Here is a 17050-nt window from a genome sequence, read left to right on the forward strand (position 1 = left end):
GAGGGTGTCTATACTGATGGGGGTCTGCACTGAGGGGGATGACTATACTGATGGGGGGTCTGCACTGAGGGGGGGTGTCTATACAGATGGGGGTCTGCACTGAGGTGGTGTCTGTACTGAGGGAGGGAGATCTATACCGAGGGAGGGGTCAGTACTTAGTGGGGGGTTTATACTGAGGAAAGGGGGTCTGTACTTAGTGGAGGGTATTTACTGAGAAAAGGTGGTCTGTACTTAGTGGGGGGTCTATACTGAGGAAATTGGGTCTGTACTTAGTGAGGGGGGTCTGTACTGAAGTGGGAGGTCTATACTGAGGGAGGGGGGTCTGTACTGAGAGGGGGGTCTGTAATTAGTGGGGGAGGGTCTTTACTGAGGGGGGACTATAGTTGGTGGAGGGTGTTGACGCCAATTTTTTCCGCACAGGGTGACACTAACCCTAGTGACGCCATTGCTTCAACGGTCAACATTTCCAGGAGTGTCGGATGCCTGCAGCACATTTTTTGTTCCATATTCCAACCCTTATGTCACACCACTGATGCATTAAATCACAGCACATATTGCAGGATAAAGAGAACTGACATTCACTGAAGTGTTGAATTCTGAAGACACTGCTGGAGGCTGCAGCGCTGGAATGAGGAGGTGAACATAAAAGCTCTTTTCTTACATGGAACTGATTATTTTTCCTTTAAAGGATAATTTCAAGGTATGTCAAGAATCTGCCTAAAAAACACAAAAAGCTATAGTATGACAAACACCACAATTGTTCAGTAAGGTTTAAAAGGTGAACAAATAGTTCACCTTTACACCATACACAGCCTACCTCCATCACCATGAAAATGCCATACACAGCCTACCTCCATCACCATGCAAACGACATACATAGCCAATCCCATCACCGTGCACACGCCATACACAGCCTTCCCCATCACCGTGCACACACCATACACAGCCTTCCCCATCACCGTGCACACACCATACACAGCCTACCCCCATCACCGTGCACATACCATACACAGCCTACCCCCTTCACCATGCACACACCATACACAGCCTACCCCCATCACCGTGCACATGCCATACACAGCCTACCCCCATCACCGTGCAAATGCCATGCACAACCTACCCCCATCACTGTGCACACTCCATACACAGCCTACCCCCTTCACCATGCACACTCCATACATACACAGCCTACCCCCCAACCCCCCCCCCCCCCCCCAAAAAAAAGGTGAACAAATAAAGTTGAAGCTCCAAAAAAAAACAAAAAAAAAACAACAAAACATACATTATGCTGTCAGTACTAATTAACTGCTTTCTCAGGTAGAAGCATAGGAATTAGTGTATGGGAATTTGCCATGACCAAACTGTGCATGTATGCACAAGTACTATGATTCCCCCACAAAGCATTCACTATGGCTCCTTTTTCACTTGTTTGTTTTTATACAATCACCTTAGATATCAGTGCACACTTAATCCTATTTGATTCTAGGTATGCCACCACTAGGCTTAGAAAAAAACAAGGCTTAGCAAACCACAGTAATTTTGGAATTATGTAAATTGTTAAAAGTATTGATGCAATTATGAACCCACAGACTTTGTTTTAATAAATCTGGTGCATTAAATAATGCACATTAAAAAATAAACTATACCTGGAAAGGAATAACAAGATTCACAGCCTCTCCAACATGTTTCACAAATGTTTGACGCAGGTATCTCGGGAGGCGGATTTTGGGGCGATCTATAAAAAAAAAACATTTTTTGTTAAAAATACATTTTAATCTATTCAAGCCAACAATAAACATGCCACCTCAACACAAATACCATGATGTAATAAATTAAAGCTATGACCAAGAATGAACTACTGATACAATCAGCTTTGTTCTTTTTATGTTTCAAAACTTCTTCTAACCTTTCAAGTCCTGCTAAAACATAAATAAATTGTTTTCCAAGTTTAGAAAGGTTGTTTTAATTTTTTTCATTACAAGTTTTCCTTTATTTTCTCCTTTCTCAAATTTTCTGAGTAGGGTAAGTACTCTATCATTGTGGAAAAGTAAATATATTTTGTAAGTATAACTTGATTTATATCCTCCTTAAAATAGCGACGAGCAAGCATGCGAGTCATTTGCAGTTTAAGCAGAACTGCCAACTTATTTCTTTTACAGTGTCAAGGCAAAAATAAATTTAGCAAGGTGTGCAACGTGAACCCATCACTCAAGGATTCACTTTGACAGCGCACAAGGACAAATTAAAGATATTTATTTTTTAACTGAAATAAAATTTGGGAAAACATTTATTACATATAAAGTCTCATTATAATACTACTCAAAGATAAACACTGCTCGTCCAAAAAAACAACATAAAATGCAGGATCAGTACATACTGTAGTAACATATAAAACAATCATATCTATGGTTTTGTGATGAAGAAAAAAAATAAAAAATCATCTCAGCTACCATTGCGAAAATACTGCATAGGTGCCAGACAAACTCTTCCTTAATGAATGGTAAGGCTGCACAAATCTTTTCTGTCCTTTGGAAACATTTCCACTAAACACCTGCAACTGAAAATGAGTTATACCCTTTTACAACTTACCTCATTTATGTAAAGTCATTCCTTAATATGCATGTAATTTTTAAATTGGCTAATTATACTCAATAGAATGTAGTCTTTGTGAAATTCCTTTCTGCCGGGTATTTAACAGCTGTTAGCTTCTCTTTTTTATTTGCCATACATTCTACCATATCTACCCTTATGTGATGACATCAGGTTGTCACATATGTGAATATCTTTTTTCTTATGTTATGAGAGATGTGCTTTAATTCTTCTTTCAGTTGGAAGTGCATAACATGTTAAATCATATTACCCAGTGCATATCTGAATCTGTAAAAGAGCATGTACCAATTTTTGTCCATTTTGTTTTTTTAGTTTCAGACTACTGAAGATATATTAATCATGAATGAACAATATCTGACTTAAATAATAGTATCGATACTAGAGAAAAACTTTTTCTTTCTTTTTTTTTTAATAAACCACATTGTAAAACACTAATGTTGTCAAAAATGCACAACCCAGAAAAACAGGTTCATACCCATGAATTATTCTAGCCAAAAATACTATTAATATGCTAAGCATACCAATAGAAAATTAATAAATATCCCACTTTGGGAACCTCTGCCACCTGAGTGTATTACCAAAAGACAGTGGTCACCAGCGTCAGACTCTCTTTTATACACTGATTAAAGGGGATAAGATTGGCCTCTCGGTGACAAACAATGTACTGTATTTATTTGGCGTATAACACTCACTTTTTCACCATGAAAATCGGGTGAAAATAGTGTGTGGGTGTTATACGCCAATACTTCAATCTTAGCTGCCTTATTTAAAATTCAATTTTTTTCCTGAAACTTTCCTCTTAAAATAAATTGTGCTTGTTATACACCGATAAAGACGGTAGTTCTGTACTCTGCAGTTCTAATACAAGAAGATTTCCACTTCCACATAAAGGTAGAACACCAGTTTAACCAGATACGTTCACAAAGGGTATTCAATACAAACAATATATTAATGGTATTTAATATAGGAAAAAATAATTTAGTAAGTAAAACTTACCCATTTGGTACTGCTGGAGTTCCGTAAGTTGTATAGTTCACTGTAAGTATCAGTTAGAATTTCTTACATGACATAGAAGCTACATGGTCAACACCTCCCCATCTTATGAAGACTTTAAATGCAACAAACAAGATTGGGTATATGTAATCAATGTTTTATATGGTGGGTAATTCAATTCGCATGGAGAGTCAGTGTTGGCCATTCAAATAAACTATTAGAAATAAGATACTGGCAATACCGTCACTATCTCCATATGGTGTGTCCTGTGTGGGTCTGTCTATTTTTTACACTGCTATACTTGTCAGTAGGTAATTTGGGTCTGAGTACCTAACTGTTGCATGTTAACCAAAGTTTTTTTAGTTGTTTTATCCATTAATAATACACAAATATTCTTATGGATCACAAATAAGTTAAACTTCGAAGCAATGTTATGTTGAAGAATAGGATTAAGAGGAATTATGGTCTGAGCATTGAAGTGCACTGCTTTGCATAATAGTGTCCATTGTGGTGTATTGAAAGCCCATTCACAAACAATGGTCTACTTTAACAAAACGCACATTATCGGGTTACAAAATGCGTATTAATGCATCTTAATGCATCACTTGTAGGAACCAGCTCACAAAGTGTTTGAACGTAAACCAATCCTTTTTTTTAATTTCCCTTCACTTCTTGTTCCTAGAACATAAAACATGAGGTGAAGTCTCTACACACTTAGGGTAATTCCCCTTTAATTCCCCTGTCACTGAAACAGGTATCTCCATTGTCAGATTTTCCCTCACCTTTTGTTATGTTGACCACTGTAAAACCATGGATTTCCCTTCACTTTTTGTCTCTGTAATAATGGTAAAGACAACCCAAAATTGTAAATCTACTCAGTGGGGACACAGACAGCAATAACAAATTGACAATGGTTTTTACCCTTCCCCACTTGATCCAAAAAGAAAAAAAAAAGTTTTGGCTTTATATTAACCATTGAACACCATCTCCCGGTGGCCCTTTTAACCACTTCCTGCCCACCGTATAGTAAAATGACGGTAGACAGGATGTACTTTCGTTCTGGGATGACGTAATATGATCACATATCAGTGCCACCTATTAGTGCCACCTCATCAGTGCCCCAGCTAATCCGTGCCCTTCAGTGCCGCCTCCTCAGTGACCATAAGTGCCGCCTCATCAGTGCCCATCAGTGTAGCCTATCAGTTCCCATCAGTGCTGCCTCATCAGTGAAGGAGAAAAATTACTTATTTACAAAACTTACTGACAGAAACTAACAAAAACTTTTTTTTTCTTCAAAATTTTTGGTCTTTTTAAAAAAAAAATTGCAAAAAATAAAAAACCCAGCAGTGATCAAATACCACCCCAAAAAAAGAATTAAATTCAGGTACATTTAGGGTGCATGAATGCGCAATTGTCATTCAAAAATGTGACAGCTCTGGGTGCTGAAAATTGGCCTGGGCAGGAAGGGGGTGAAAGTGCCCAGTAGTGGTTAAGCAGACTTTGATACCTGGGAGGCTATGTCGCTTTGATTTAATTTGACTGCTGTGATTGGCTAACATGGTAGTCACATGATTGGGGTGCCATCCCACTTGCTGCCAGTCAAAATCTTGGTGGAGTGTTGTTGGTAACAGCTTGGTCAGTGTGCTGGGAGTGCACCATTAGTGTGTGCTCCCAGCACACAACCTCATGCTGCAGTGGACATATACAGTGGTGTGAAAAAGTGTTTGCCCCCTTCCTCATTTCCTGTTCCTTTGCATGTTTGTCACACTTACAGTGGTGTGAAAAAGTGTTTGCCCCCTTCCTCATTTCCTGTTCCTTTGCATGTTTGTCACACTTAAGTGTTTCGGAACATCAAACTAATTTAAACAATAGTCAAGGACAACACAAGTAAACACAAAATGCAATTTGTAAATGAAGGTGTTTATTATTAAAGGTGAAAAAAAATCCAAACCATCATGGCCCTGTGTGAAAAAGTGATTGCCCCCTTGTTAAAACATACTATAACTGTGGTTGTCCACACCTGAGTTCAATTTCTATAGCCACACCCAGGCCTGATTATTGCCACACCTGTTCACAATCAAGGCATCACTTAAATAGGAGCTGCTTGACACAGTAAGGTCCACCAGAAGATCCTTAAAAGCTACACATCATGCCGAGACCCAAAGAAATTCAGGAACAATTGAGAAAGAAAGTAATTGAGATCTATCAGTCTGGAAAGGGTTATAAAGCCATTTCCAAAGCTTTGGGAATCCAGCGAACCACAGTGAGAGCCATTATCCACAAATGGCGAAGACATGGAACAGTGGTGAACCTTCCCAGGAGTGGCCGGCCGCCCAAAATTACCCCAAGAGCGCAGCGACGACTCATCCAAGAGGTCACAAAAGACCCCACAACAACGTCCAAGGAACTGCAGGCCTCACTTGCCTCAGTTAAGGTCAGCGTTCATGCCTCCACCATCAGGAAAAGACTGGGCAAAAATGGCCTGCATGGCAGAGTTCCAAGGAGAAAACCACTGCTGAGCAAAAAGCACATCAAAGCTCGTCTCAATTTCTCCACAACACATCTTGATGATCCCCAAGACTTTTGGGACAACATTCTGTGGACCGATGAGACAAAAGTGGAACTCTTTGGAAGGTGTGTGTCCAAGTATATCTGGCGTAGAAGGAACACTGCATTTCATAAAAAGAACATTATACCAACAGTAAAATATGGTGGTGGTAGTGTGATGGTCTGGGGCTGTTTTGCTGCTTCAGGACCTAGAAGACTTGCCGTGATAAAAGGAACTATGAATTCTGCTGTCTACCAAGAGATCCTGAAGGAGAATGTCCGACCATCTGTTCGTGTACTCAAGCTGAAACGAACTTGGGTTCTGCAGCAGGACAATGATCCTAAACACACCAGCAAGTCCACCACCGAATGGCTGAAGAAAAACAAAATGAAGACTTTGGAGTGGCCTAGCCAAAGTCCTGACCTGAATCCTATTGAGATATTGTGGTATGACCTTAAAAATGCCGTTCATGCTCGAAAACCCTCTAATGTAACTGAATTAGGACAATTCTGCAAAGATGAGTGGGCCAAAATTCCTCCAGGACGCTGCAAAAGCCTCATTGCACATTATCGCAAACGCTTGGTTGCCGTTGTTGCTGCTAAGGGTGGCCCAACCAGTTATTAGGTTTAGGGGGCAATCACTTTTTCACACAGGGCCATGATGGTTTGGATTTTTTTTCACCTTTAATAATAAACACCTTCATTTACAAATTGCATTTTGTGTTTACTTGTGTTGTCCTTGACTATTGTTTAAATTGGTTTGATGTTTCGAAACACTTAAGTGTGACAAACATGCAAAGAAACAGGAAATGAGGAAGGGGGCAAACACTTTTTCACACCACTGTAAGTGTTTCGGAACATCAAACCAATTTAAACAATAGTCAAGGACAACACAAGTAAACACAAAATGCAATTTGTAAATGAAGGTGTTTATTATTAAAGGTGAAAAAAAATCCAAACCATCATGGCCCTGTGTGAAAAAGTGATTGCCCCCTAAACCTAATAACTGGTTGGGCCACCCTTAGCAGCAACAACTGCAACCAAGCGTTTGCGATAACATGCAATGAGGCTTTTACAGCGTCCTGGAGGAATTTTGGCCCACTCATCTTTGCAGAATTGTCCTAATTCAGTTACATTAGAGGGTTTTCGAGCATGAACGGCCTTTTTAAGGTCATACCACAACATCTCAATAGGATTCAGGTCAGGACTTTGGCTAGGCCACTCCAAAGTCTTCATTTTGTTTTTCTTCAGCCATTCGGTGGTGGACTTGCTGGTGTGTTTAGGATCATTGTCCTGCTGCAGAACCCAAGTTCGTTTCAGCTTGAGTACACGAACAGATGGTCGGACATTCTCCTTCAGGATCTCTTGGTAGACAGCAGAATTCATAGTTCCTTTTATCACGGCAAGTCTTCCAGGTCCTGAAGCAGCAAAACAGCCCCAGACCATCACACTACCACCACCATATTTTACTGTTGGTATAATGTTCTTTTTATGAAATGCAGTGTTCCTTCTACGCCAGATATACTTGGACACACACCTTTCAAAGAGTTCCACTTTTGTCTCATCGGTCCACAGAATGTTGTCCCAAAAGTCTTGGGGATCATCAAGATGTGTTGTGGAGAAATTGAGACAAGCTTTGATGTTCTTTTTGCTCAGCAGTGGTTTTCTCCTTGGAACTCTGCCATGCAGGCCATTTTTGCCCAGTCTTTTCCTGATGGTGGAGGCATGAACGCTGACCTTAACTGAGGCAAGTGAGGCCTGCAGTTCCTTGGACGTTGTTGTGGGGTCTTTTGTGACCTCTTGGATGAGTCGTCGCTGCGCTCTTGGGGTAATTTTGGGCGGCCGGCCACTCCTGGGAAGGTTCACCACTGTTCCATGTCTTCGCCATTTGTGGATAATGGCTCTCACTGTGGTTCGCTGGATTCCCAAAGCTTTGGAAATGGCTTTATAACCCTTTCCAGACTGATAGATCTCAATTACTTTCTTTCTCAATTGTTCCTGAATTTCTTTGGGTCTCGGCATGATGTGTAGCTTTTAAGGATCTTCTGGTGGACCTTACTGTGTCAAGCAGCTCCTATTTAAGTGATGCCTTGATTGTGAACAGGTGTGGCAATAATCAGGCCTGGGTGTGGCTAGAGAAATTGAACTCAGGTGTGGACAACCACAGTTATAGTATGTTTTAACAAGGGGGGCAATCACTTTTTCACACAGGGCCATGATGGTTTGGATTTTTTTTCACCTTTAATAATAAACACCTTCATTTACAAATTGCATTTTGTGTTTACTTGTGTTGTCCTTGACTATTGTTTAAATTGGTTTGATGTTCCGAAACACTTAAGTGTGACAAACATGCAAAGGAACAGGAAATGAGGAAGGGGGCAAACACTTTTTCACACCACTGTATATGCATTGCACAGGCAGCAAAAGGGTAACATACCTAAGGAGAGGAAAAGCTAATAACCAGTACCCGATAGCCTCACAATTAGGCTTGACCCTGGGTTCAGGTTTAGGTATATTCAGCCAAACCTGGGAGATAGTTTTCAGAGATTGACCAATCCACTGCAGATGGGAGATCCCTTTCCCGTAGCTACACGTACACAAGGGTGTGGTAATTCTCATGATGTCATTGACCTAATATGGGCAAGTGGCCTTGTGCAGCCATGCCCCTTTGTGTATGCACAGCTAAGTGGTGAGGAATCTGAAAGGAAATAGTAGGTATTCTGGAGGACCACCTGTCTATTAGGTACATCAACAGCGTCCTCAGGTTTCTGGAGACACCATGAAATGAGAAGGGAGTTATGCATTCGTAAAATGTCTGCCTTTATGGTTATACAAGTCAGTGACCCTCCAATATACCACATCATGATTTAACATGGGTCAACAGGCTGTCTGGTTATGAGTCATAAGTCATGCATCCTGTCCCATGGCCTACCAACCCACAATGATGTATATATAGAGTAGAGTGTTTGTGCATGCATCTTTCTAAGCATTCTGTTATAGTTTCAAATCTTGTATACTGAAATAGCAGAGTATATCAAAGCATATCAGTCACAATGGTCTGGGCATATTACTACAGACTCTCCCACCCGCAACTGATTAGCCCAGCACTGACATCTTTTTTCTGAGTTCAGACTGAACCCAAGTTCATCCTTACTCACAATCTTTATATTTGTATCCACAACATTTAAAGGAAACCTGTTATTAGAGAGGCTGCTTTTGTTGGCTCCTTCTGAGAAGATTAGTTACCGGCTCTCTACCATGCTGAGCCTTCTTCCTCTAGTCATCAAGTTACAGATCCAGAACAAGTAAAAATAAACAACATATGTATATACAGTATGTAACCTTGTTCTGGGTGAGTAAAGTACTGAAGACAGAGGGTCAGCCTAACAGCTGAGAAAACCACTATTTTCAGAGAGGGGTCAGCATTGGCAGCCCAATAAATATGTCAAGACAGGTTTGGTAAGGGGTAAGAGAAGGTCCACAGGTGCTGGTGGCTAGGAAAGATGACATGAACCTGAACTAAGTTGAGGCTGTTAGCTTTCTTTGTGGAGATTATTGGTTCACTTTAAAGTCATATGTCACTGAAGCTGTCTTCTATACTGTGGGCTGACCAGAAATGTAGTCAGTCTGCAGAAGTATTTCAGCTTTGTTTTGGTTAGTTAGGATGTTGAGGAGCTATTTGCCCACACTGACAGCACCACGTGGGATATTGTTGGATGTCTGATTAATATTTTTAAAAGTATTGTAGTTATACATGTGCAATATGGGCAGCCATATTTACTCATTACATACATAGGCTTGGTTTTCTTTAAAATATTGTTTTTATAATGTAAGTCTATGCCCCTGTACACACGGTCGGAGATTTCGACAACCAAATCCGTCGGATTTTGTCCATCGGATCTTGTCCAAAACTGTTGCATACACACGGTCGGACTAAGTTGTCGAAAAATCCGATCATTCAGAACGTGATGACGTAATTTCGTTACGATGGGACTACGTTCAGGCTAGTAGCCAATAGCTTTGATGTAGGAATTTGATCTGAGCATGCGTGGCACTTGGTCCGATCAAAATTCTCTACACATGATCGGAGTATGTCCGATCGAACCAGTTGGTCGGAAAATATTTCCAACAAGTTGGAAAATTGGGTCCGATGGATATTCCGACGGAATCAGTCCGATGCATGCCACACACAGTTGGATTATCCAACAACACTCATAGCCCTTGTACACACGGTCCGACCGTGTGTACAAGGACTATGAGTTGAGCCTGTATTTGGAAGCATTGCACTTCCCGTGTGGTTAATACCTTTTCTACACATGACAAAGAAAACAGGTGTAATTGCACTGTCAATTAGGGATCACTCTAGCGGTGGATCCATCAAAGTTATAGCCCAAACTTTGAAAAGAATACAAACTTGGTAAAGATCCCATGCCCTTAAAATGTTATGTATAGCTAAAGAAAAAAATTTTTATATACCCTTTAATACACTAATAAACATATGAAAAAGCATGCTTGTAAAAGTGTTCTGTAAAAATTACTTTAAAGTGAACCTGTTCTTCCCTGGTACTGTCTATCTTTAGCTTTTCTTCACCTCCCCACTGCTCCACTCACTGTATAAGTGTCCTGTTGTGAATAGGAAGTTACATAGTGCTTAGTACTCTCTCTTCATCCCCAGGTGATAATGCTGAGTGTCCAAGCAGCCGATTCCCAACTGTTACGGGTGATGAAGAGGAATAGGTCACAAAGGATGGCAAGTAAAATTATCTGGGAAGGCTGCCATTAAAGTGACCCATGTTGCATTATCCTGCACAGACAAAGCTTTCGTTAATTTTAAAGCTGCACCCTAACAAAGAGGTAAATGCACTTTTGAAACAAATATAAAACAGTTGTTGAACAAAAAGATTTGCATAGCTCCCAACTGTCCCTTATTTGGAGGGACTGTCCCTGATTTGGAATAATGTCCCTCTGTCCCTCTTTCCTCCTTATTTGTCCCTCGTTTTGGTCTGATCTATATAGATGTATATGAAATGCACTTTTTATCTATCAAAAAGTGGTTCCCAGTGCTAAACCTTTCATCTGATTTTTAAATTGCTACATTTGTAAATTCCAAAAGCCACAATAAAGGAATAAAAGTGGTAAATAAAAGCAATCTTGTTTTTTGTGTACAATTCTCCTTTAAGGGGGCGTGGTAAAGGGTGTGTCCTATACCTGCATACTTTGGCTGATAGGTGTCCCTCATTGCCATCTCAAAAAGTTGGGAAGTATGAATTAGAATTTCTGTTTATCTAGTTCTGATATATATTTTCCCAAATGCACAGTAGACCATACCTTACTTGCCTCTACTGCAATTTAGCAGTACAGATAGGTTATCTTCAAGACTCTAGCGTGTGACTGGACAGTGATGGAGCAGCAGCCCAATGATGAGGTCATCCTGCTGTCTACCAGCTAGTATGTTCCTTGTCAGCACATGTGCATGCAGTACACCCAATTGACTACTATTGCTGTTCCCCCCTCCACCACCACCCATGTCTAAATGCATGTGTACAGGGGTAACATTTAGGTACCTGCACTGATACATTATACTTTTTTTTTTGTAATGAACTTCATTACTGCATAACTTTTTTATATATCTGCCTGAAGTCTGGTTTTAAGATGAAAAGAGATGCAGTAATAACACAAATGGAAGGACGAAAATACAGTGAAGCCTTTTAAATTGAAGCTGTGCTTGTTCTATCTATGCAGGACAACTAACGACCCCATCAGCAACCTCTATATACACCTTTTCTTTAGTCCCCCTTGGTTCAGCCAATGGGAGCAAATAGAGTTAGCTCTTTGTAAGCTTACATAGGGCTAAGGACTCTCTTTGCCCCTATCTGACCTTGTTGGGTACCCGAGTGACCAGTCATCAGCGCTTTCATGTGGGAGAAAGCAGAGTAAGTAACATACTCCCCATACTGGGTAATGTTTACATTCTCAGCAGGCTACCAGAGTGGCAGAGAATTGAAAAGAAGGCAAGTGTGGGTTTCTGGTTGGGGGTGCCATCAAAGTGTACATAGGGCATAAGCAAAGCACAGGTTCACTTTAAAGCAGTGGTCATCAACCCTGTCCTCAGGGCCCACAAACAATCCAGGTTTTATGTATTACCCTGGGGAGATGCAGACTAAAATACTGCAATCACTGAGCAGCAAATGATATCACCTGTGATGTATTTCCGTTATCTTGCAAACCTGGCCTGTTAGTGGGCCCTGAGGACAGGGTTGATGACCACTGCTTTAAAGCACTCAACCAGTGTGGAGCACAGTATAATTTTTTAATGCACTAAACCAACGCAGGACACATTAAATCATTCTTTATACACAAAAAAAGTGCAGAGCACAATAGAACCTTGTAAATATAGAAGGTATCTGCAGGTCTCATTTCCACCACTGATCAAAAAATAAGTGATTTATACCTCATGTTAATATAGAGGTATAGTGGGTGTATACAGTATATATTTATATATATATATATAAAACATTTTTATTATTAAGCCAGTAGGATTTTTATTATTAATAATGTTTTTCAGCAGCAGCATCTTTTACACCACTGTGCATCCAACAGCCATGAAAATGACCTCAAAGCATACATAGATGTATGACATAAGAGTCCAGTCCACATCAGTTCATAAAACGGATTGGCAGGAAATGTGTTGTAAAGACAATACCAATCAAAAACGTGCAGAAAAAAAAAACATTAGCTAGAATAGAGACGTCACTGTAAGATATATTATTATATTTGATTTTTTTTGTGTGTGTGTGAGTGCACAAGCATATAAAAAAATGCACACAGAACATACACACTGCTTTTCAGATTAGCTCCACGGTATGACAAGTGTGACTTCTTGTGATGAATGGCAAGTTCTCAAAGGACAAGCTGCAGAAAGGTATCTAATTGGGTGCATCTGTCAGCTTGCTATTAAACTCAAGCTGTCCCCTTGGTATGCCTGTGTCCATCCTGCTGACCACGGGTACTTCTAAAATTAGATGCTTTGGTTTCACACATCTCTCCTTGTAAAGGGAATCCTAAATTTGTGTGTCCACTAGGATGTATTCTAGTTTCAAATTAAGGAGGAAATCTATAGAATCAAACATAGGTGACATGTATAAAACCTGTGCGCTCTGAAAACAGGATATTACTAAAAATGTCGATAACTCTTTATCTTGCAGAGTTATTTAAAGTTTCCAAAAGTCCTTTATTACTTATGTATTTATTATTAAAACACTCAAATCAGACAATTATATAAACTTTGAGGAGTTTCTGGCCTGTGTTTGTCTTATATTTTATGGGTTAATGTCAGTTTCATCAAATTCTACACACGACCGGACTTTTCGGCAGACTAGGTGCGACGGGATCAGTCCGTCGGACAATCCGATCGTGTGTGGGCTAGTCCGACCGCTTTTTATTTAAAAAATCCAACGGACCTAGAAATTGAACATGTTTCAAATCTATCCGACTGACTCTGGCGGACTAAAAATCTTGTCTGTGTGCTGGTCTGACGGACCAAATACGACGCAAGGGCAGTTATTGGCTACTGGCTATTGAACTTCCTTGTTTAGTCCCATTTACGTCATCATGTTCCAAACTAACGGACTTTCAAACGGACTTAGTCCGGTCATGTGTGGCCAATTCTGTTCGTTCAGAAAGTCCGTTTAGACCTCCGCCGAAAGTCTGTCCGGAAGACCGTTGGACCTAATCCGCCGAAAAGTCCGGTCGTGTGTACCCGGCATAAGTGTGTCTCAGATAATCAGTTATTAAATGGAGGGCTAGCAAAGTGTCATCATAATTTGTGATTTGGTTCTACCTGAGGGCATCAGAATGAAAGCTCTTTATTTACACCATACAGGGCAGTGAAAAGAGCAAGCAGTATTGCGATGGAATCAAAGGGCCCATATTTACATCCGCTCTGCATACACTAGTCCACATAGCAAAATCTCTTTGATCTACATCTTCAACCTTGTGGGCTATCATCAAGAAATCTTTCGAATTGTGGCCCATGTTCTTAACCACTTAACCCAGACCATTTTTCAGCTTTCAACGCTCTCGAACTTTCAATAACAATTGTGCGCTCATGCTACACTGTACCCAAATGACATTTTTATCATTTTGTTCGCACAAATAGAGCTTTATTTTGCTGGTATTTATTCATGACTCAGTTTTTCATTTTTTTTGCGATATAAGCAAAAAAAGAGCGGAAATTTGGAAAAAAAAACAATATTTTCTTCTTTCTATTTTAAAAGAAATCCAATAAAATCGAATTTTGTCATAAATTTAAGCCAGAATGTATTCTGCCACATGTTTTTGGTAAAAAAAATTCTGTTAAGTGTTTAATAATTGGTTTGTGTGATCACTGACATATGTACGCAAATGATCATGTACAGGGAGTACCTATTTATTTTCTTGAGCCTGGTGGATATTCCAGCTGCCCTAAAGAGTAGCATTTTGGAGACCTCAATAAGGACACCAAAGAGACCTGGTATTCCCAACACCCGACACATGCGTGTTTGACCCCCAGACTGAAAATCTGAGGGTCCATTTTCTCTGGTGAGTGGGGATATGAGAGGGGAGGGGAGTGTGGTACACTGCATGGCATGTTTACTTGAAGCACTTCAGCACTTTGTCTATGGAATTTGGAGCACTGCGCACTTTATATGTGACTTTTTTTAAAAGACTTTGGACTTTTTTCATGTGTTTTCTCTGTTTCTCACTATTAGCTATACACATGTATTTTGGACTGTAAGCGCTGTAATATTGATATTTAATGGCCCATATCTGTTTACAAGAGTACTGCCTAAAAAATTTTTGATTGCTTGATATAGGTGACTGTGTTTTGCACATTTTCTATTATGAATAAGCCCGAGATTTTGTTTAATTCTTTAACCAGTTAAAGACCGCCCACCGCATTTGTACTGCGGCAGGTTGACTCTCCCGCGCGAATCGCCATACGTGTACGGAGGCTCTCGCAGATGCAGTTGCGGGCTGGGACTTGACGTCCGCTGGCAACCTGTGATCACCTAGTACAGAGGCAGAATAGGGATCTGCCTTTGTAAACAAGGCGAATCCCCATTCTGACAGATGACGTGACAGAGATCTACTGTTCCCAGTGATCTCTGTCATGTCCCAGGCAGCCCATCCCCCCTACAGTTAGAACATGCTCAGGGAACACACTTAACCCCTTGATCGCCCCCTAGTGTTAACCCCTTCCCCTCACTGTGTCATATTTACATTGATCAGTGCATTTTCATAGCACTGATCAATGTAATATTGTCACTGGTCTCCAAAAAGTGTAATTTGGGGTCAGATTTGTCCGCCGCAATGCCGCAGTCCCGTTAAAAAATCACAGATTACCGCCATTACCATTAAAACAATAAAAACAAGTCCCTAAATCTATCTCATAGTTTGTAGACGCGATAACTTTTGCGCAAACCAATGAATGTATGCCTATATTTCTAAAATTGTCACTCTTTGTTTATAGAGCAAAAAAAAATGGCAGAGGTGATCAAATACCACTAAAAGAAAGCTCTATTTGTGGGGAAAAAAGGACGTCAATTTTGTTTGGGCACAACGTCGCACAACCGACCTGAAAGAGATGAGTTTGCCCCCACAGAGCCCTGATCTCAACATCATCAAGTCTGTCTAGGATTACATGAAGTGACCGAAGGATCTGAGGCAGCCGACATCAACAGAAGATTTGTGGTTAGGTCTCTAAGCCGTTTGGAAAAACCAATAAAAATCCAGAAGACTTGATGCTGTTTTGAAGGCAAAGGGTGGTCACACCAAATATTGATTTGATTTGAATTTCTATTCTGTTTATTTACTTTACATTTCGTTAATTGGTAAAATTTTATATATATATATATATATATATATATATATATATATATATATATACACAACTAACACTTCTATTTCTAAAAGTGTTCTTAATTTACAGCATTTTTTTCACACCTGCCTAAAACATTTGCACAGATATATATATATAAAATATATTAACTTTAAAGTCATAAAGGAAGAAGAAAAAAAAAGTAAAATTGTCACACAGATAAAATAGGAATGAAGGCAAAACATTTTTGTATAGATATCAAAAAACATTATAAATGCCCTTTTCTCCTTTTTTTTCCGAATTGATCACATTTCCTCTGTTCTCAGCTGCATAAGCTGGGGGAGGAGAAGCAGCAGTACACTGAGCTTCCCAGTGAATAGCTAAGTAGATACATGTTTTCCTTTTTATCAACAAATAGTCTTGAGGTAATGCACTAGGCTGAGCGCCCTCTCTTGTTTGTGTAATTCACAGCATAGTAATACCCATACGAAACTAGAGTACTAACATCCTTATATGAAACAGTGTTCAGAACAGTGAAGCCCAGAGCAGCCAGTCAAGACTAAAGTGTATCTATGGTCACAATATAAAATCATTTATTCATTTCCATATTGTATTTCAATAATGTTTGGCCTACTCCTATTAACCTGAACAATCTTAAAGTTTGTAAACCTTGTGAAGATCCTCATACATTTATGCCCCATACACACGGTCGGACATTCTGACCACGAAATCCATAGGATTTTTTCCCAACGGATTTTGGCCGCAACTTGTCGTGCATACACACAGTCGCACAAAGTTGTTGGAAAATCCAATCGTACAACGGGACTACGTAGAGGCCAGTAGCATATAGCTTTCGTCTCCAATTTTTTTTCTGAGCATGCGTGGCACTTTGTGAGTCGGAATTCTCTACACGTGATCGGAAAAAGTCCGATCTGATTTTGTTGTTGGAAAATTTTAGATCCAGCCCTCAAACATTTTCCGTTGGAAATTCCGACAGAAAAAGTCCGATAGAGCCCATACACGATCGGATTTTCCGACAAC

At 40.0% G+C, this 17050-nt stretch overlaps 1 protein-coding gene across 1 annotated transcript in view; it reads right to left on the reverse strand.

Moving 5' to 3' along the window:
* Positions 1-17050, reverse strand: part of MYBPH (myosin binding protein H) — a 94345-nt gene that overhangs the window by 26813 nt on the left and 50482 nt on the right. The window contains exon 4 of the mRNA XM_077481112.1: positions 1647-1735. Coding sequence (XP_077337238.1) covers positions 1647-1735 — 89 coding nt within the window. The remainder of the gene's footprint in view (positions 1-1646; positions 1736-17050) is intronic.

Source organism: Lithobates pipiens, unplaced genomic scaffold (assembly GCF_037356315.1).
Source record: "Lithobates pipiens isolate NorthernLeopardFrog02 unplaced genomic scaffold, aLitPip1_a1.2 Scaffold_16, whole genome shotgun sequence".
Taxonomy (NCBI): domain Eukaryota; kingdom Metazoa; phylum Chordata; class Amphibia; order Anura; family Ranidae; genus Lithobates; species Lithobates pipiens.